Source organism: Apium graveolens, chromosome 3, assembly GCF_009905375.1.
Source record: "Apium graveolens cultivar Ventura chromosome 3, ASM990537v1, whole genome shotgun sequence".
NCBI classification, from domain to species: Eukaryota; Viridiplantae; Streptophyta; class Magnoliopsida; order Apiales; family Apiaceae; genus Apium; species Apium graveolens.
Window position 1 is genome coordinate 116,101,491 of NC_133649.1, and position 21,450 is coordinate 116,122,940.

The 21,450-nt window shown below is 36.9% G+C and overlaps 1 protein-coding gene across 1 annotated transcript; it reads right to left on the reverse strand.

The window, feature by feature from the left end:
- Nucleotides 1-4,921: 4,921 nt before the first annotated feature.
- On the reverse strand, nucleotides 4,922-18,799 carry LOC141714538 (transcription factor MYB20-like). The gene is given in 4 exon segments (XM_074518053.1): nucleotides 4,922-5,555; nucleotides 5,996-6,068; nucleotides 18,245-18,357; nucleotides 18,485-18,799. Coding segments are annotated over 4 exon segments (1,095 nt in total). The 5' UTR covers nucleotides 18,760-18,799.
- Nucleotides 18,800-21,450: the final 2,651 nt, after the last annotated feature.

Here is a 21,450-nt window from a genome sequence, read left to right on the forward strand (position 1 = left end):
TACGTACGTATCCAAGTGTACCTATCAACAGGCAATATGCTTGGGGAATAATATAAGTTCCATAAATATGATGGGATTCTTACAAGGACAAGGAGGGGTAGACTCCAGTACTTCGTGGACTGGGGAGACTACCAATTTACTACCACATGAGAAAGCATTTTATATACTGATGAACATGTGGAGTATGCGTACTTGAGAGGGATGGGCGCAAAACCGTGTCTTGAGAGGGATACACGCGAAGTGTGTATCTGAGAGGGATGGACACAGAAAAGGCCCGAATGCGGCCATGGTGATAACCAATAATAAAAGGGAATCGCCCATCTACATGTAGAAAAGGTTACTTTTATCGTAGTACGAATGATCATCGTATGCGGTGGCTCCAACGAATGTCCTATTCTTCCAATTGGAATTGTGATGCAATACCGTAACCCAAGCCTAGGTGTTGGGTTTACTATTAAGGTATTCGAAGGATAATAAAATCCACTAAAGAATTGTTTTTATATAAGAAGGTGTGTGTCACAAGGAAAAACTAAATTCGAATAAAACATAATTATCATCTATGATGTTTTACGTAAGTTATCATACAGTCATTTTCATACTGTACATTATTATGCTGAGCATTATAGCTCACTCTTGCTTTCTTTTAAATGACACAACACAACAGAGAATCAAGATGCCTACCATGAGAACCACATCCAGAAAATGGGTAGGAAATGGCCAGCTGTTCTGTAGATTGTTTGGTGTTGTACCGCAGGTAGTCCGAATAAGCTGGATTGGTTTTCAGTTGTTTTTAGTTCGGCTTATTTATAAGTATGACTTATGTAAGGTAATAAATAATAAACGTATATTTGGCCGATGGACTAGCCTTACTTAAAGGTTATTCCCCGGTAAGACTTAATTATTTTTAGCTTGTAATAATTATCACTTTGCGGTTTAATCTAATCTAGTAATGAATGATTCGTTTTCAAGAAAATAACCTGTAAGTGTGTGTGTGTGATAAGTGTGGGATCGTAAAGTGTGAGTATTTATATCTTGTGGTGTGAGGTATGTGGTATATAGTGGTATAGATGGTGTGGCCTCCGAGATTCCCGACCCCGGATTTTGGGGCGCCACAGAAATGGTATCAGAGCCTTAGGTTATCAAATCTTGGAAACGATAGGATATAAAATACATAGACATAAGGATAATAAATAATCAATTAGAGCTCAAGTCGAGTTCGTCGTCGGGCTACACGGGTAGTCTCGACAGTTTTTACCCTCAAGGGAATTCCAACTCTAAGTTAGTAACACCTTGCCTATTGTGTCAGGTACCAGTGGAGCCTATGAGGGAGGTTGACCTTGTTGATGATGTTATGGTTCCTGAGTGTGACCCTACTCCCGAGCCAGAGGACCCACCCATTGATGACTCAGATGATGACCCTACTGAGGATGTCCCGGAGGAGGAGACCGACCTTCTTGTCCCCATAGCTGATGACGTTGAGATGACCCAAGGAGATGGCGTAGGCTGGAGGGATGTAGAGATGTACGCTCACCCGACCATTCGCTCTCCTACCCCACCCCCAGGGATTCAGAGCCCTATGCCCTATGCTGATGATGATGATGAGGATGGGATATATGAACAGGTCTACGAGGCTTACGATATATCCTCTAGCGACCCAGACTTACCTCTACCACCCCCGGTGACCATACATGTAGCTGTACACGACTGGATGGTGGCTCAGATTAAGGCTGAGATCACTGCGGCATCTACCCGCATTGTGGAGTTACGCCAGGCACTGACAGCTGAGAGAACCATCAGACTAGGATACCCAGGGGATTTCAGAGCTGCTTCCCCAACCATAGCCCGTAGAGAGATTGATGGGATCGAGCTCCGTACCCGGGTTCAAATGAGGATGACAGTGATTGGAGGATACATGCCAGTAGTTGATGCAGAGCTGATGATGGCAGGAGCGATGAGGAGGGTGCGTGACCTCATGCGCAGTGACAGTGGCTGAGGGACTAGTGACTAGATATGGACCTTGAAGAAGGCTGGGTGACTTGTCACCAATTTTGATATGATAGCTAGTAATAGATAGCGTTCTAGCCCTTCAGGGTATACGGCTTATGTATTTACATTTCAGTATTTAGGATAAGTAATGATGTATTATAATCAGGCATGTATGAACTCGGCTAGTTGTTTTGTCCCCCAGATATAAGTGGGAGACCTTATGAAATATATATCTAGCAGTTATTAAGAAATTGATGTCCATATTATTGCACTTTATAAAAATATGCTAGACAATAAATGACATGCTTACACATGAATAATTAATCCCACTGTAATAATTGCAACTATATTGACAAATCTTCATTATCAGAACAATGCTACCCCGTAGAAGAGGAACGAGGGCACAGCCCGCAGAATCGGTTAACCAACAACGGAATAAACCTGACCCTGTAGTAAATGAAGAAAGTGAAGAGGACCTAGACTTTAATGAATATGATGAGAAAGAATATGTAGAAGAAGAGGCTGAGGATACCCATCAGGGAGGGAACCCCATGAATGAATTTATGGAACTGTTAAGAGCAAATCTGAACCAACAGCCTATTCCACCACAGCCAGATACTGCCCAACAGTCTGCAGCCACTGCCTTTAGGGCCTTCAAATCTCGCAAACCCCCAGAGTTTCTAGGATCTGCTGACCCCATTGAAGCACGGGCCTGGCTCAAAGAGATAGAAAAGTCCTTCGAGATACTAGGTGTAGAGGAACGACACAAGACCATTTTCGCTTCTTACATGCTGAAAGGAGAAGCTAACTACTGGTGAGAGTCCAAACGAATCCTAGAGACTGATGCTGTGATCCTATGGGATAGATTTACCCGACTGTTCTTAGACAAGTATTTCCCTAGGTTTATGGAGACCCAGATGGAGATTAAGTTTCTGGAATTGAAACAGGATAAGATGATTGTGGCAGAATATAAGGCCAAGTTTACTGAGTTGTCGAGATTTATGCCTGAGTTCGTGAATACCGAAGAGAAGAAAGCGCGAAGGTTTCAGCTTGGTCTGAAATAGTGGATCCAAAACCGAGTGGCCGTGTTAGAGCTGACAGACTATGCCACCTTAGTACATAAAACCTCGATTGTTGAAGCTGGCAGTGAGCAGAGTGTAAAGGAAAAGGAAAATAGGAAGAGGAAGATAGGAAGCTGGCAGTGAGGAGAGTGGGATTTGACATGATGTCTGGATCATGTGGGAGCAAAGTTGATTTTGCTGGGTTTCAAAGAGTTCTGGGCGAGTCCATGGTCAGAAAATTGGTGCCATTGATAATGAAATGCAGGGCCATGAAGTATGATCTGGGTGACTTTAAAAATGCTCTTGGGGATCAGTTTGACGCCATAGAGAGAAGGTTCGAGGAGATCTCTTTTCGAGTTGGGATGTTGGGTGATCGTTGGTTAAGCAAAGTCAAATGAGTCGAGTTTTACTTGGAGTTATCAAGGCGGGATGCTGGAGATATTTCGTTGGGTGATGATGGAGATCACTCTGGGCTTGAAACTTCTGTTCAATGGGGGGAAAGTGCAAGGATGGCATAAAAGTTGTCTCTCTTTGGTGGAGGCGCATCTGATTTTTGAGGCAGTCATGGCGACTGTGGCGCAGCGTGGGGACGCTGGCGTCAAGGTTCAGCGACGAGGGCTGGACTATGTTACAAATTTGGTGACAAGTGTTGGAAACACTAACCACGGTTATGTGGTGTGCAGATCGGTGGTGGCTGATTTGTTTATGGCGATTGGCGTGCATCATGGGTATATGATTCTTCCGGGGACATTTCTTGTTAAGGAAGAGCGCTGATCATGGGTTTTGGTTATGTTGGCTTTTGGATAGTTAACATTTTGGGGCTATGTTGGCCTATGGTCACTCATATGGATTGAAGTGACTTGGAGGAACATGATCATGGTTGAAATATGTTCATATTGTGAGATGGTTGAGTTCCTATTGGTTTGACAAGGGTAAGAAGAAAATACAGAAGTTGTGGGCTGTTCAAGTGTTGGTCGGCGACATAGTTTGTGGGATCAGATTATTGTTGGCGACGCATCTCTACAAGGCAGCAAACTTGGTATTTTTCTGGAGGGGGCCTAAGTCAATGTCTCTAAGGGTGGGAGACGCTACTGGAACTAAGTCAAAATGATATTGGGTGTGTAGGCGACGGTTTGACTAAACATGGTCATCTGAAATTTTGGTGACTAAAGGGGAGAAACCTTGGAGGTTAATCTAATCAACTGGTGATAGCTGATTGGGTTTGGCAGTAGCAAGAACCGCATGCGGATTTGCAGCCTTGGTTCATAGGCGTTGATTTTGCTATTAGGGGAGACAAACTTCTCAGAGTTATTGCTGATTTGATGAGGACATTAAACTCAGGAGGTGTGGGAGGGTTTGTAAGACCCTTGGACTGGATTGGAATTTTGGGTTCGATGGTGCTGCTGGGGCTGCTGGGCTGCTGGGTGACAACCTTTCGAAATGGCTGACTGCTTGGGCGCCTAGATCGGCGACTGAGTAGGCCGCACGGATCAGAGAATTCAAGGTTGAAAATCTGACCCCGTGACGCAGGGTGTATATATAAATTACTGTAATTTTAAAGTCTTTGTACCCATGGTACAGTCAATAGCAATTGGTTTTGGGTAACAATGTATGTAAGCCTGTATCTACTCATTTTTGGATCAACGCAAACCAGCTTCTACCTTCTTATACCATCCGATACTATATTTTAGAAAAAAAAAAGAATACTAACAAGTTTACTAAAATTACTAAATTTTTATAATATTTATAATTTTCTTATTCTTTTATACGAATCAAATTAATAATTTGCAAAGTTTGAAAGAAAGATATGATTTTTAGATTCTTTTTTTAATCTTAAAATATTCAATAATACATTTGAAAAATAATCTTAAGCTTTATAACCCATTATCATTAATTAGTGAATCCCAATCAATAAAATCATCATTAAATGGAAAATCCTCGTTCCCATCATAACTTTTTCCGTGATTATGAGGGTGCCAATCCTCAAAAGGTGGTAAACACTTGAGATCTTCAAGGATTGATTCCATTGTGGACATTGAAATTGTGTTTGATGTTGCACTAGAAAAAGAGGTTGAAGCACAGGCAGCTGTGAGATCAGAGTTAGGGACAAGAAATTCATGGGACTCCATCAATGGTACTTCGTCCACAGAAAAGTCATCAATAATCTCCATTTCGATTTTTTCTTGAGCTAGAGGATCATCAGTGATTGTGGTCTCCTCTAATGATAGTATACCATGTTTTTCTAGATCTTTGTCTTGCTCATGCAAACCTTGCTTAATTTGTTCAAGAGCTTCTTGGAATTGACCATCGTTAGTGATTGTAGATTGATCCTCTAATAACATATTTTTTTCGGTTTGTGGACGTTGATGATCATGATCAGGAGCAAGTGGTTTGTGAGTGACAGGATCAATTCCCATCTTGTTTAACTTTTTCTTGATGTGGGTATGCCACAAATTCTTAATCTCATTATCAGTTCTTCCAGGCATATGAGAAGCAATCATAGACCATCTGCCGATATCATTAACGTACAAATTGTCAACTCAGAAAATCAAAAGTTTTAAGGACAGAAAGTGTTTAAGGACATAAAGTGTATATAGCTTTATTTGTGTTTTAAGTAAATACAAAATATCTCCTACGTACTATAACCACAAATAGAAAATTTACCAATTTAGTGAAAAAAAGAAAAGAAAAAGATAATTTAGTACTTCATTTCAGTGTTTTTTCTGGAGTGCATCATTCAAACACAAATAAAGCTATATACACCGTACTAAATGACAGTGATATATAAATTCAAATGTATGTATGTGGCGGTTTTAGTTTTTTCTGGTAGCCGTAAATATTAGTGACATAAATTTAAATATTCTCACACACACACACGTGTCATTGGTTTGTAAGGTGCACTGAGAAGTAAAATGCATGATGTAATACGTAATACCAGAAACACATACTTATTGCCTAATTGAGAATGGAGGTCAATAACAAGCTTCTCTTCAGATTCAGATAAAAGGCCCCTCTTTAAATCTGGTGTTAGGTCACACACACTGTAGAGGGGGTGAATACAGTGTATAGTACACTCAAATCGAACTTTAAGAACTTAAGTAACAGAAAACAAACTTTATTGAAACAATAAACTCTATTACAGTATGGAACTGTTACCTCTCAGTGATGAACAATATCACGAGAGCTGCTAGGGTTATAATGAATAATCTTCTCGAATTATGATAACACTTATAGTGTAAACCCTATATCTGTGTTTATATACTACACAGTTACAAGATAATCGCTAATTAATATGGAATATAATTCTGCTTCCTAAAATATATCAATCAGATATCTTTTCTTCCAAGTATTCCATTCTTCACGGAATTCCTTCTTCATGCATATCTCTTCTTATGTTTATCTTGATCTTCTTTCCTTTAATCAGCTACTATCCTTATCTGATCGTCCTTCAGCACTTAAGTTCTGATATCTATCTTCTGATGATTATCTCCTGATAACATAAGTACTGATATCCTTAAGTCCTGACTTCCAGTATAAGTACTGATCAACAGTTAAGTACTGATTTATCCTGTTCAAATAAGATCTGAAAGCTAAACATAAAACATATTAGCCATGACATTATCAAATATATCTAACAATCTCCCCCAACTTGTAAATTAGCATAATATACAAGTTTAACAGATATTTGATGATGTCAAAAATATTAAGTACAAATGCATGAGAATTAGACTAGATAACTATAACTTACAGTCCTTAAAGCTTTACCAATATTCAACTTCTGATAACAACTTCAGTCTGTACAAATATCAGAATTTAAGCAGTTGTAGATCTTCAACTTGGTTTCATCATCTTCTGATCTCTCTGATGTCAGGAGTTGTTCTGAGATAGTTCTTCAACAAACATTTCTCAGCATATCTGAGTTCATCAATCATTCTCCTTTTGACATCTTTAAGCTCTGCAGTATCTTCACCAGTTTGAAAGATTGCAGCTCTGAGATCATTGATCTTTGCTTTTCTCAACTCCTGATCTAGTCTTATGACATAAGCTTTGTCAGACTCCAGATTGAATTCAAGTCCCTTAATACCAAGATATGTTCTGATCTGTGCAGTATTAGGCTTCATATCAACAATATCACCATTGTAATCTCTGTACTTTGGAACATATGTGCTGTCAGACTTAACAGAATAAAGCCTTTTCTGTCTCTGAATCTGTTCTTTTAAGTAGTTTGCAGCAGTCCCTGTTATTCTATCATCCACTTGAAGTAAGAAAAGTACATGCTCCAATTCTTCAAAATACTTCAATGGAATGACATTTTGTCTTATATGATAAACCCTACCATCTGTCATGAAATACAACATGATGTATTCTTTTCAAGTAGGTATGGTAAACCATCTGTACAGATTCCAGTTGATTCAATCTCTCAGGAGTTGCTCCAATACCTGGTTCACTCAAGTAAGTTGGATCATTGGTAGTATTGTGTACTCTTCTTTCATCAGTACTTCCCAATCCAGTTTTATCTCTTGCTTCCTTTCCAGTAACTACTCTTGCTTCAAAACCACTTGCAGTAGTCTTCAAAGATTGAGTCTGTTTTGCTTTAGTGAATCCTGGTAGGAGTGTCTTTGGTCTATCTTCTGATATCAAGTTAACTTGAGCTGTGTCAGAGGTTACTTGCTTCTTTTGAATATCAGAACTTATAATTTCTTGACTCTGAACAACTTGAGCTATGTCAGAGGTTGTTTTGAGAACTTTTCTTGAAGTCAGAGCAAGATCATCCTTTTCATCAGTAATTTCTTCATCCTCAGGAGGTACATAAACCTTGATAGGTTCACCAACCTTTTCTTTACCCTTGGATCTTGGATCTATCTGTGGTTGTGATCTAGCCAGTGTTGCTTCAATATGTGTCCTTTCTTTGATCACAATACCTTTGAGTTTTGGAAGTGGCTTTTTACTAGAAGCTTCATATTTAGATGTGACTTTCTCTGATTTAAGTCTGGCTTCTTCTTCCTTTAAACTTTCCAAGTCCATTCCTGGATTTTCTTGAAAAAATAACCGTCTTGACATTTCCTCATCAAGATCTAAAAGTTCATCAGAACTTAACTTTTTACCAGCAGCAGAACTTATTCTTTTCCCAGTATCAGAACTTGTCCTGTGACTAGCTTGTCTTGATGTTAACCTTCTACCTTGACTATGACCGCTACCCATTCCAGAATATCCTTGGTCATCATTTCCATCATCCTTTCCTTGCAGTGTCTTGTTAGTTTTGCATTTGGACTTAATTACCTTCTCCCCCTTTTTGGCATCAGCAAGTAGTAAAAGAGAGATAAGTAATTCCACTGAGGATTGGATTTCAGTTAGTTGTGATTGCTGAGAAGCTTGATTTTTCAGAATTTCATCAATCTTAGCTTGTTGATGATCTTGAGTCTTCTCAATATAAGCAATCCTGTCAATGGTAGGTTGGAAGAACTTTTTCTTATCAATTTTCCAAACTTGTTCTTGTTTGATAAAGTTCTCCTGAATCTTGTGTAGCTCTGCATGAGTAGTTGAATGAAGACCTTGTAAATGTTTAGTACTCAATGTAGTGACTCGAAGCTGGGTTTTAAAATCATCAGAATTTAACATTTCATCAGCTTTAGTCAAGTGCTCAGCAAGATGCTTGTCAGTTGGAACACATGAAACTGAGTTCCATTCCTTAGTCCACTCCTGACCTGCACGAGTTTCACTCCAAGGTACTGGTGCTTCCCCGGTAATAAACTTCTTAACCAGTTCAGACTTAGGAAGAGTCTGTTGAGGAGTAAGTCCTGAAGGACCTGCTTCATCAGCATCTACAGTTGGAGCAGCATCACCAGTATCTCCAGCATTTGCAGCATCAGAACTTAAAGAATCAGTATCTTCTAATAAGACAACAGTGTGAGTAGCAATGGAGGCTTCAGCATCCTCTAATTGCTGATCTTGTTCTAAGTTCTGATCAACAGCCATATCCTGATGCTCATCTAAATTCTGATCATCAGCATCTTGATGCAGAGAAGGTGTTGTTGATAACTCTGGAGTTTGAACAGCATCAGTAACAGGTGTTGTGGAAGGATTTGGTGATGTTGGAGCTTCTAAGAGAAGTACTGCAGGCACAACCAAGTTTTGAATATCAATATCAGCACTTGTGCCTGGATCAACAGAAGACACAGAAGGTGTGTTAGCCTTTTCAGAAACAGCTTCCTGAGATGGAGTTGATGGAGAAGAAGTGACTGGAGCAAATTCCTTGTCTTGTGAGATCAGAGATTCCTGATCCCCTTCCTTAGCTGCTTCCTCTTCATCATCTGAAACTGGCCTGTTTGCCCTCTGTTTCTTGTACTTCTTTGTTGATTTGGATTCCTTGGGAGTTTCAGGAACTGTCATTCGTCTAAGCCTCTTGAGAAGCCTAGAACCCCCAATTTCAGAATCCTTCTGAGAAATTACTTTCTCAGCTTCAGAAACAACAGGTTCTCTAGAAGAAACCTGTTCCTCAGAATCAGATTCATCTCTCAATGCAATCTTCCTTCTCTTTTGAGATGTTTGAGGAACATTCTTTGTCCTCTTTGCTTTGGAAGATGAAGGCTTCACAGTAGGTGCTGAAGATGAAGGTTGAGCAGTCTGTGAAGTGGAGAGATAGGATTTGAGATATGTTCTAAGGGTAGGTTGAGTAGAATGAGTGGTAGGTGCTGAGGATGATGGTTGTTGAGTGTTTGTGGTTGGTTGGACATCAGAGTAAACAGATCTATAAGTATCAGGATCAGCATTTACTAGGATCTGTTTTACAGACTGAGGAATCTGTAATGGGCTAACCACTGTTTTCTTAGTATCAGCATTTACCAGATCATTAAAGTATCGTTTTGCAACTCTAAAAGGTGGGGTTGAGGAACTGACTAATTGAGGTTCATCAGTACAATAAGTGTAAATAAGTTGACAGAATCTAGCAAAATAAACAACATCTCTATCCTCTGTCATCCTATCCCCAATAAAACCAATTATTCCAGTTGCAAAATCAAAATGAGTTTGATGAATAATAGCATACCCTATGTGCTGACTCAGAATTGGGATAGCATCAAAATTCGAACATTTGTTCCCAAAAGCTTTGGTGATGCAATCAAAGAAGAAACTCCATTCTCTTCTGATATTAGCCCGTTTCAACTGTCCAAGTTTCGTCAGACTCTTTTCATATCCCAATTCAGCCATTAACTCTTGAAGTGCTGAGTCCTCTGGAATTGAGAAAGTACAATCTTCTGGAAGATGTAATGCCCTGCGTACTGTACCAGGAGTGACTACAAAGGATGAATCACCCACTTGGAAGATAATACTGGGAGTTCCACGTTTACCACCATCATCAAAAAGTCCAGTCCTCCAAAACCTCAGAACTTGTTGGCTTGAAAAGAATTCAGGCTGTGTTAATGCATACCCAGCCTCACTATGTGCAAGAAGATCTTGCACAAAGTGCAATTCAGATGGAGCTTCAGTGTGATCAAGAACTGCAGCATAGTTGTTGGGGACAAACTTAGCTCCATCAATGATTAAATCCTTTGGTGCCATGTGAAAAAATTGAGATTCAAGTATGCCTGTTAGGTGTTTGATATAATGTCTGTATGAAAAACCAACGTGAGAAATAAAGAGAAAGAGAGTAAAAGTAAGGAGAGAGATAAAATATGAAGAAAATAAAAGATTAAAGAAATCTTCTCTCTGTTGTACTTATACTCTGAACAAAAATGTTACCGTTGGACACCTGTCAGACATGCAGTAATAACGGACAGTTACTGGGCTCGAGAAAACATGAATCATTACTTACCCATTTGCCTAGTTTCAAGGAAAAACCGTTCCATTTATCAAGAGAAACAGTTTTAATTCAAAATTTAAACCGTTATCATTGATTGAATTATTTTTCACTGCATCATTAATATTCTGAAAATAAATCACATGAAAAAGACCAAGATAAATTAGATAAGTAAGTGCTGAAAATGAATCAGAACTTAATATAAAACAAAATTTATATGGTCATCAGAATATCAATCAGGATTTATCAACACAAGATAAAATAACTCAGAGACAAAATCTTGAAGTAAAAACAACTTTCATTAATATATCAAGACAATACATTCATGAAATGGAAATTACATCAATACTTATACAAGATTTTCCCTAAGCTTCTAAACCTAACATCAACAGCCTTAGTCCTAGCTAAGAAGCCTGACAAAGCTGATGATGAAGAAAAACAGGAAGAAGATGAGATTAAGTCATCTTCTTCTTCCTACTCTCGACAAACAGAATGGCGAGTCGGATGATTCGCTCTTGCTGGCGGAGACGATGAAGATGAAGTTCTCTTCGAACGGCCACCAGATCACGTTTGATAACCTCTGGAAATTGAATCCAGAGATTGTGAGGAATGTTGGTGATAGGGTATGGAGTTGGAATTCCATTCAAAAAGACATGAACAGTCTCATCACCATAATTGTAGAACCATCCAAATTCAACCATTTGTGATGATAAATAAAAAACGAGAGTGAGTTTGTGATAAAAGTGTGATGGGAAGGCTGATGTGAAGTGGTTGCTTATATAGGCAAGAGAATACCAGGAGACACAAAGAAATTGAATGCTGACAGGTAGAATTAATTCTACCTCGTCTCCCTAGACTTTGAAAAAGAATAACATTCATTGGAAAGAGGAATCATGGTTTAAAACGTACAAGAAACAAGAAACAGTGGACTGTTCAAGTACGAATACCATTAATCCTAATCATAGTGACTATTAATCTTCCACTTCAACATATTCTAGTTCGAACTGAGACTGTTACCAAATTTTATTCACAGATAAGCCAAGTAAAGGATTAGACTGAGAAATCAGAACTTAGACCTATACCAGAACTTAACAGTCATCAGAACATAATTTCTTAACTCGAAAAAGGAATGCCCATCTTAGTAAATCCTCATACAAGTTCTGAGTTATAGACTTCAGAACTTAATCATCAGAACGTGTAACTAGAACTTGTCCTCAGAATTTATGCAAAGTGACACAGTGACTGTTTATCTAAAATAACAGAGACCACCACAGTAATTTTCATCATTCATATGGAGTGATTAGTGTGTGTATTAAGCTAAATAACAGACAAAGAGTAAAGTCTGATTCACTTCAGGACATCTTAGAAATAAGGCATAATTAAAATTTTGCTAAAGAGCTGTCATTGTCCTGAAACCTACTGATGAATGAGTTCATGCTTGAGTCCACCTCAACTGTTTTGTGCTAATTTTATGCATCTTTTGAAATTCTATTTTACAGTGGCTTCTCAGTGTAAGTGAGTCACGACTGCTTATCAGAATTTATGCTATTATCAGAGTATTTCTACAGTAATCATAGAGTGTGAAAAGTCACCAAGAAAATATTTTGCTTTTCTAATGCATATTTACTTAATACCAGCAATGCACTTGGGTCGTCCCTTCCACATTTTTACTCTAGATCTCAAAGGAGAACCTGATTTTATTCTTTGATCTTTTTGCTTTTTCTTTTGATAAGTGAGGTTTATCAGCACTTAGTACATTCAGCAGTTTTACTAGTATCAGAACTTAACAGATGAGTAGCATTATTCTAATTTGTGACTTAGTAATAAGATATTCAAAGTAAACTCAACTAAGCTCAATTATCAGAATTTGCTAGTGTCATAAGATTTCCACTGAAATAATTACTTCTTACATGGAATCATTTGTTTATTGAAGACTACTAGGTCAATATTTAGCACAGTTATCCTCATAGGATTGAATAATTACTTAAACAGACATATCACTTATCAGAGTTTAGAAACATATATTAGACAACAGTCAGTACTTAAATACATTTATCAATTAAGCACAGAATACACAATGAGATTAATTCTGTAAATACTGAGCATAAAGTCTGATAACACAGAACAAGACTAAACAGATTTAGAGAAAGAACCTGAAACCATTCCAAGTTCATTTACCAATCTTGTAAAAGTAGCTTCACATAGTGGTTTTGTGAAGATATCTGCTAGTTGTTGATCTGTGGGAACAAAATGCAATTCCACTGTACCTTCATCCACATGTTCCCTGATGAAGTGGTACCTGATGCTGATGTGCTTTGTCATAGAGTGTTGAACTGAATTACCTGTCATAGCAATAGCACTTTGATTATCACAGTAAATAGGGATTTTGAAATATGTTAACCCATAATCCAGTAACTGATTCTTCATCCAAAAAATCTGTGCACAACAGCTTCCTGCAGCAATATACTCTACTTCTGCAGTTGATGTGGAAATTGACTTTTGTTTCTTGCTGAACCAAGAAACCAATCTGCCTCCAAGAAATTGGCAGCTTCCACTTGTGCTTTTCCTGTCAATTTTGCAGCCTGCAAAATCTGCATCTGAGTAACCTATTAGTTTAAAGTCTGATTCTCTAGGATACCACAATCCCAGATCAGCTGTTCCTTTAAGATACTTAAAGATTCTTTTCACAGCTGTTAAGTGAGGTTCTCTTGGATCTGCTTGAAATCTTGCACAAAGACAGGTAGCATACATGATATCAGGTCTACTAGCAGTTAGATAGAGTAGAGAGCCAATCATACCTCTGTAATCAGTAATATCTACTGATTTACCAGTATCCTTATCCAGTTTTGTTGCAGTGGCCATGGGAGTGGATGCACTTGAACAATCTTGCATTCCAAATTTCTTCAGCAAGTTTCTGGTGTACTTAGATTGACAAATGAAAGTGCCTTCTTCATTCTGCTTGACTTGAAGGCCCAGAAAGTAGCTAAGTTCCCCCATCATACTCATCTGATATCTTGACTGCATCAGTTTGGCAAACTTCTTGCACAGTCTGTCATTTGTAGATCCAAAGATGATATCATCAATATAAATCTGGACCAGAAGTAAGTCCTTTCCATGGTTGAGGTAGAATAGTGTTTTGTCTATTGTTCCTCTATCGAATCCACTTTCAAGAAGAAACTGAGCTAAAGTCTCATACCATGCTCTAGGAGCTTGCTTAAGTCCATAAAGTGCTTTATCAAGCCTGTAGACATAATCTGGATGTTTGGTATCTACAAAGCCTGGAGGTTGTTCAACATATACCTCCTCCTCTAATTCTCCATTGAGAAAAGCACTTTTCACATCCATTTGAAAGACAGTAAACTTTTTGTGAGCAGCATAAGCCAAAAATATCCTTATGGCTTCTAACCTAGCAACTGGTGCAAATGTTTCATCATAATCAATTCCTTCCTGTTGAGAATATCCTTTTGCAACCAGTCTTGCCTTATTCCTTGTAATTATGCCATCACTGTCAGTTTTGTTTCTGAATACCCATTTTGTACCAACAACAGATCTATTCTTTGGTCTTGGCACTAGGGTCCAGACTTTGTTTCTTTCAAATTCATTTAACTCTTCCTGCATTGCTTGCACCCAATCAGCATCTTGAAGAGCTTCTTCAACTTTCTTTGGCTCAGTCTGAGAGAGAAAAGAATTGTAGAGACATTCATTTGAAGTACCTGTTCTAGTTCTGACACTTGCATCAGGATTTCCAATTATCAAATCAGGTGTATGTGATTTTGTCCACTTCCTTGCAGATGGAAGGTTGTCTCTAGAACTGGATGCTCCCCCATGATCCATGCTATCTTCATTTTTATTTTCTGATGCTCCCCCTGAAACTATGCCCTCTGAGTTGGATTCTTCAGTATTTAGATTTTCAGCACTATCAGAACTTGGCTTATCAGAACTCGACGAATCAGAACTTGAAGAGCCAGATGCATGTTCTGATGTTTCTTGAGATGATGTAGGATCTTAAGTATGCTCCCCCTGCATAGGTGCATCTTCCTTTGACGTAGTTACCACAGTTTCAATAACATCAGAGTTTAATCCATCAGAGTTTACATTATCAGGACTTAGATTGTCAGGATTTTCAGTATCAGAATTTGAGTCTTCATTTTCAAATCTCAACTGATCATGGTCAATGAAATCTTCAAGACCAGTAATCTTCTTGTCATCAAAAGAGACATCGATAGATTCCATGACCACTTTTGTTCTCAAATTATAGACTCTAAAGGCTTTTGTGGAAAGTGGATATCCAACAAAGATTCCTTCATCAGCTTTTAGATCAAACTTTGATAGCTGTTCAGGATGAGTCTTGAGAACAAAACACTTGCATCCAAATATATGAAAATATTTCAGATTTGGCTTCTTTTTCTTCACCATCTCATATGGTGTTTTTCCATGCTTGTTAATGAGTGTTGCATTTTGAGTAAAACAAGCAGTCTGCACAGCTTCAGCCCAGAAATAGGTTGGAAGCTTCGCTTCTTCAAGCATTGTACGTGCAGCTTCAATGAGAGTTCTATTCTTCCTTTCAACAATTCCATTTTGCTGTGGAGTTCCAGGAGCAGAAAATTCCTGCTTTATTCCATGGTTTTTGCAGAACTCTTCCATTATCAAATTCTTGAACTCAGTGTCGTTATCACTCCTTAAAATTTTCACAGAATCTTTGACCATTTTATCCAGCTGTTTGACATGATCAATCAAGATAGATGCAGTTTCACTTTTTGTGTGCAAGAAATACACCCAAGTGTATCTGGTGAACTCATCCACTATGACCAACGCATACTTCTTCTTTGCAATAGACATGACATTTACTGGACCAAATAGATCAACATGTAGTAGATGATAAGGCTCAAGAATTGATGATTCAGTCTTGCTCTTGAATGAAGATTTTCTTTGTTTGGCCTTCTGACAGAAATCACAAAGACCATCAGGAGCAAATACTGACTTTGGCAGTCCTCTCACAAGATTTTTCTTGACCAGTTAATTTATATTGTTGAAATTTAAATGAGAGAGTTTCTTATGCCAATTCCAGCTTTCTTCAATTGATGCTCTACTCATCAGACAGATTACAGAACCATCAGTACTTGTTGAAAGCTTAGCTTCATAAATGTTACCACGCCTGTATCCTTTCAGAACAACTTTGCCTTTAGATTTACTCACAATTTCACAGTGTTCTTCAAAGAAATCAACATGATAACCTCTGTCACAGATTTGACTTATACTCAGTAGGTTGTGTTTAAGTCCTGAGACCAGAGCTACTTCTTTAATTATGACATTTCCAAGATTGATATTGCCATATCCCAATGTTTTTCCAATGTTGCCATCTCCATAAGAAACACTTGGGCCAGCTTTCTCCATAAAGTCTGATAGCAGGGCCTTATTTCTAGTCATATTTCCTGAACATCCACTGTCTAGAACTAGAATATTTTTCCTGTTGCCCTTTGTTTCAGCAGCTTCAGAACTGCTCTCAGCACTTTCTTTATCAGCATTTGCCATCAATGCATAGTTTTCCTCACTTTCAGAGTCTGAGGTGTCTGTCCAGCTTTTCTGCTTTGTGACAAGAGCCTTGCCTTTGTCACCCTTTACCTTCTTGCAATCAGGAGATATGTGGCCTTTCTCACCACAGTTATAGCATTTAACATTGGTGTAATCTCCTCTGTCAGACTTTCCTCCTCTGCCTTCAGATCTTCTGAAATTCTTCTTATCAGAACTTATGCCTTTCCTGGAAAACTTCTTTCCCTTCCTGAACTTCCTGTATGCAATCTTTGTGTTTCCTTTCACCATAAGAGCACACAGCTTCATCATCTCTTCATCAGCATCAGTCTCAGGCAAGCTTTCAGAATCTGAGTCATCATCACTCTCAGAACTTGATGACTCAGTATCAGACTTTATGAAAAGAGCTTTACCCTTGTCTTTCTTTGAGGAAGCTGCTTTGGGGGATTCTTCTTCAGCCTTAAGAGCAACTGTCCTTGACTTTCCTCCTTTCCTCCTTTCCTCTTGCTTCTTTGTTCCATCTCAAGCTCATGAGTCTTGAGCATTCCATAGATTTCGTCAAGAGTTATTTCATCAAGATTGTAGTTGTCTCTTATTGTCGTTGCCTTCAAATCCCAGCATTCAGGAAGAGCTAACAGGAACTTAAGGTTTGAATCTTCAAGATCATACTCTTTATCAACCAATGACAAATCATTCAAAAGTTTAACAAATCTATCATATAAATCATTCAATGACTCATTAATCTTTGAGTCAAAGTGTTCATACTCTTGAGTGAGTATTGTCTTCATGTTCTTCTTAATTGTCTCCGTTCCCTGACACCTTGTTTCCAGAGCATCCCATATCTCCTTAGCAGTCTTGCAGTTGATTATCCTGTTTGACATTACATTATCAATGGCACTATGCAGTAAGTGTCGTACCTTGGCATCCTTAGTAATTGATGCTATATCTTCAGCAGTATAATCACTCTTCTCCTTTGGTACGGTCTTTGCTGCTTCACCTGCAACTGCAACAGCGAGCTTGGTTGGTTTGTGAGGGCCTTCCTTGATTCTATCAAGGTATTCTGGATCTGTTGCTTCCAGGAACATGGTCATCCTTACCTTCCATATGGGATATTCAGATGGTCTCAGTATGGGAACTCTGATGGTCTCATACCGACTCTGAATTTGTGTCTTTGGTGGTTCCTCAGTTTTGGTAGGCTTAGTTGGAGTTTCTGTGTCCGACATGATTGTGTTTGGATCTTTAACTGTATGTGTGTTAACAGATAGACTCTGATACCACTTGTTAGGTCACACACACTCTGTAGAGGGGGTGAATACAGTGTATAGTACACTCAAATCGAACTTTAAGAACTTAAGTAACAGAAAACAAACTTTATTGAAACAATAAACTCTGTTACAGCATGGAACTGTTACCTCTCAGTGATGAACAATATCACGAGAGCTGCTAGGGTTACAATGAATAATCTTCTCGAATTATGATAACACTTATAGTGTAAACCCTATGCCTGTGTTTATATACTACACAGTTACAAGATAATCGCTAATTGATATGGAATATAATTCTGCTTCCTAAAATATATCAATCAGATATCTTTTCTTCCAAATATTCCATTCTTCACGGAATTCCTTCTTCATGCATATCTCTTCTTATGTTTATCTTGATCTTCTTTCCTTTAATCAGCTACTATCTTTATCTGATCGTCCTTCAGCACTTAAGTTCTGATATCTATCTTCTGATGATTATCTCCTGATAACATAAGTACTGATATCCTTAAGTTCTGACTTCCAGTATAAGTACTGATCAACAGTTAAGTACTGATTTATCCTGTTCAAATAAGATCTGAAAGCTAAACATAAAACATATTAGCCATGACATTATCAAATATATATAACATCTGGTCTTAGATAATTAATCCATCTCAGCCTGCAGCTCTTACCACACTGTAGTAATCCTGCAGTGCATGTATAGTTATTTCGTTTATTTATCCTTGTAACCAAATTTCGGTTTTTTAGGTACAAATTAGAAGTTGATCATACAAGTACGATTTCATAAACACATCATCTTAAATTGTTTGGATTTTAATCAGATCGATATATATTCTGATATTTCATACACATGCAGCAGAGATGTGAGTGCATTACCTGCAAGTGTTGGAACAGTTCTCCAGCAGCATTGTTCATGATTGAGAACAAAGTTGATGAGCTTCTTGTCCTCTTCAGCCGACCATGGCCCCTTGGTCATCCCAATTTTATCGCAGCATGGTCTCCTACCCATTATTAATCTTAGAGCGGGTAAGTTATCTGTATAGATATTATAGACAAGAAGAGAAGAAGAGACGCGAGCTGTTTGAGTACTACTGAGGTAAAGCTCGAGGCTATTTTCCAACATCCAACTCAAACAGGCTCCCCTTATTTATACATAAGCATAAGAATGGAAGAGTGCATAAACAATAGGCAGCTGCTCTCTTTTTTCTCTCAAAACTCTTCCTTTTATCAACATAGCCGCCGGCCTTTCCCCCGATTTTTTTGGTAAAAAACCCCCCAAATCCTTTTTTTTTTTGTTTTATATTTACAAACTTTACAACCCGTGAAATTTTTATTAATATTTTTATATTATTTAAAATTATAATAAAAAAATTTGGATCATTATCTTATTAGTATATTTATAAATAATAATAAAAATATTTGTTGGCGGGATTCAAATCAGAATCTTGGTTAGTGTATAAATAATAATATAAATATTTGATGTAGGTGGAATTCGAACATGGGAGATTTAGTATTAAATAAAGAATAATATAAATATTTGTTATTGGCGGATTCGAACCTGAAAGTTTGAATAGTGTATATTTTTTTAATATTTGAATCTGATTTCAATCACTTGATTAAAAAGATCCGACAGTCATAAATGGGGATAACCAGACCAACAAAAAAAGCTATACCAAATTATAACTTATTCCGATTATTATAGTATAGTATAAATTTTCTTTAGAATCTTTTCTCTTTGGAAAAGAATTTTTTCACATTTATTTGGTTTTGAATTATCTAGTTTTTTTTATCTAATAGTTTTATTTAGATTTTTCACTTTGCACTTTCAATTTTATTTGATCTTTTTGGTGACAGGTTGTTTGTTTTCTCTTTTATTATGAGGATAAGTTTTAATTTATTGATGAAAGTTTACCTGGATTCACTATAAGAAAATAAGGCTAAATATAACTGCATAAATATAATTAGAGACAAATTCGGGGACAAATTCAAATACTTTCAATTGATTTTAAGGGCACGACTAAATTTAATCACATGCGGTCGTATTTATAAATAGTCGTATTTCGGAAGACGAATTTAGCAACAAATTCAACCATATACGATTGAATTTAGCTGTACTCCTAAATTCAACTGTATCCGATCGAATATAACCTTACCAAAAAATGGGGTGAATTTTACTAGAAGCTAATTTTTTTGCCACTTCTAAATTCGACCGATTTCGGTCGAATTTGATATTTTGAAAAGGCTAAAAATTTTCAGCCTTTTTAAAAAATTAGTTGCAAAAGTGAGGGGGGATTCAGAATTTTAATTTTTTATAAAAAAATAATTGAGTAACCTGGTAACTTTGTACTCCAACCGTTTGATCAAAATGAGTGCACAAAAATTTCATTAGAGTTGTTCGCGAAACGAGTTTTTCGGGAAACATATATTAAAATCTTTATATTTTAGTGATATGATAAAAAATTTAGAAAAAAATAAATGAATTTAGTTTGCTATTTTAACAGTTAATCAGTAATTTGACCATTACTTCTTACTAATATTTAGTCATATTCTGATATTTCATTTTTTTTAAATATGTATGAATGATCCAACGTTACAGATGTTAATATCTATATATTTTAATGATATGATAAAATTTTAGAAAAAACAAATATATTTGATTTGCTATTTTAACAGTCAACTAGTAGTTTGACCAGAAATATTTACTAGTGTTAGTCCAATATCGATATTTTAATTTTTTTAAAAATATTTATGAATGATACAACCTTAGATATGTCAATATCTATAAATAATGACTCGAGCGAATATGACATGCCCGAAAACCGATTATATTTAGTTAAATACGACCCGAAATGGTCGAATTTAACTAAATATAACCGATTTTTGACCGATCATATTTACCCATTTTTTCTTGTAGTAATTACGATTCTACCCAATAGCTCAAACCGGTTTTAAAAAAGGTGATAACAGTTAATATATCATGTCCAACCTACTATTGTTCATTTATTTTATATGTAATAGAATCGATCATATTTATATATACCATATTATCTTTCATTATTGAATTATCTCCATTTTTCGGGAAAAAAGAAGAAAGAGCCTAAATATATAAGTATGATTCAGAATAAAATGAAAAGAAACAAAAAATATGAATGAAACGGCATAAATCTCAATATGCAGCATAAAGAGAAAAAACACGTGAACCATGATCAATTATTAGATTTAGAGTACTACTTTGTAAAAAAGTTTAGGTACCTTAAAATATCAATAAAGTTTAAAGATATGTTTATATTAAATTTTAGGAAATTAAAAATGTTGCCCAAAATCGAAAAGTAAATCATAAACTTTTAATGTTAAAACTCTAATTTAACAGAGTATATTTAATAAGAAAATGAGAACTGCTTTTGAACCAACATAAAAATGACAAATCAGCCGAAATCAGCCAAAATCATGGCCGTAAACCATACAATTATTCTTTACAATTATAATATTATTATTAATTAGAAGTACAAGTGAACAACTGAACTTTTTGTTAAAGCATAGTAAAACACATGCAAAAAAACAAAATATTAATGAATTTTGAATAAAAATTATAAGTATTTATACGAAAAGTTGCATTACATAATTTAGTACTTCTAACGATGCAGATAGAGGTATGGCACCAAAACGTAAGGAGATAAGTGGTTGATTACATCCTCTTATTATTTTCCTACTCAGATATACTCTTAAACTAAAATACATAAACCGGCGTTTCTCAGATTTCTGCAATTAGTAATCACGTCAGAAACTTAAATAGAGTTATTTGGGAGCCTCCTCA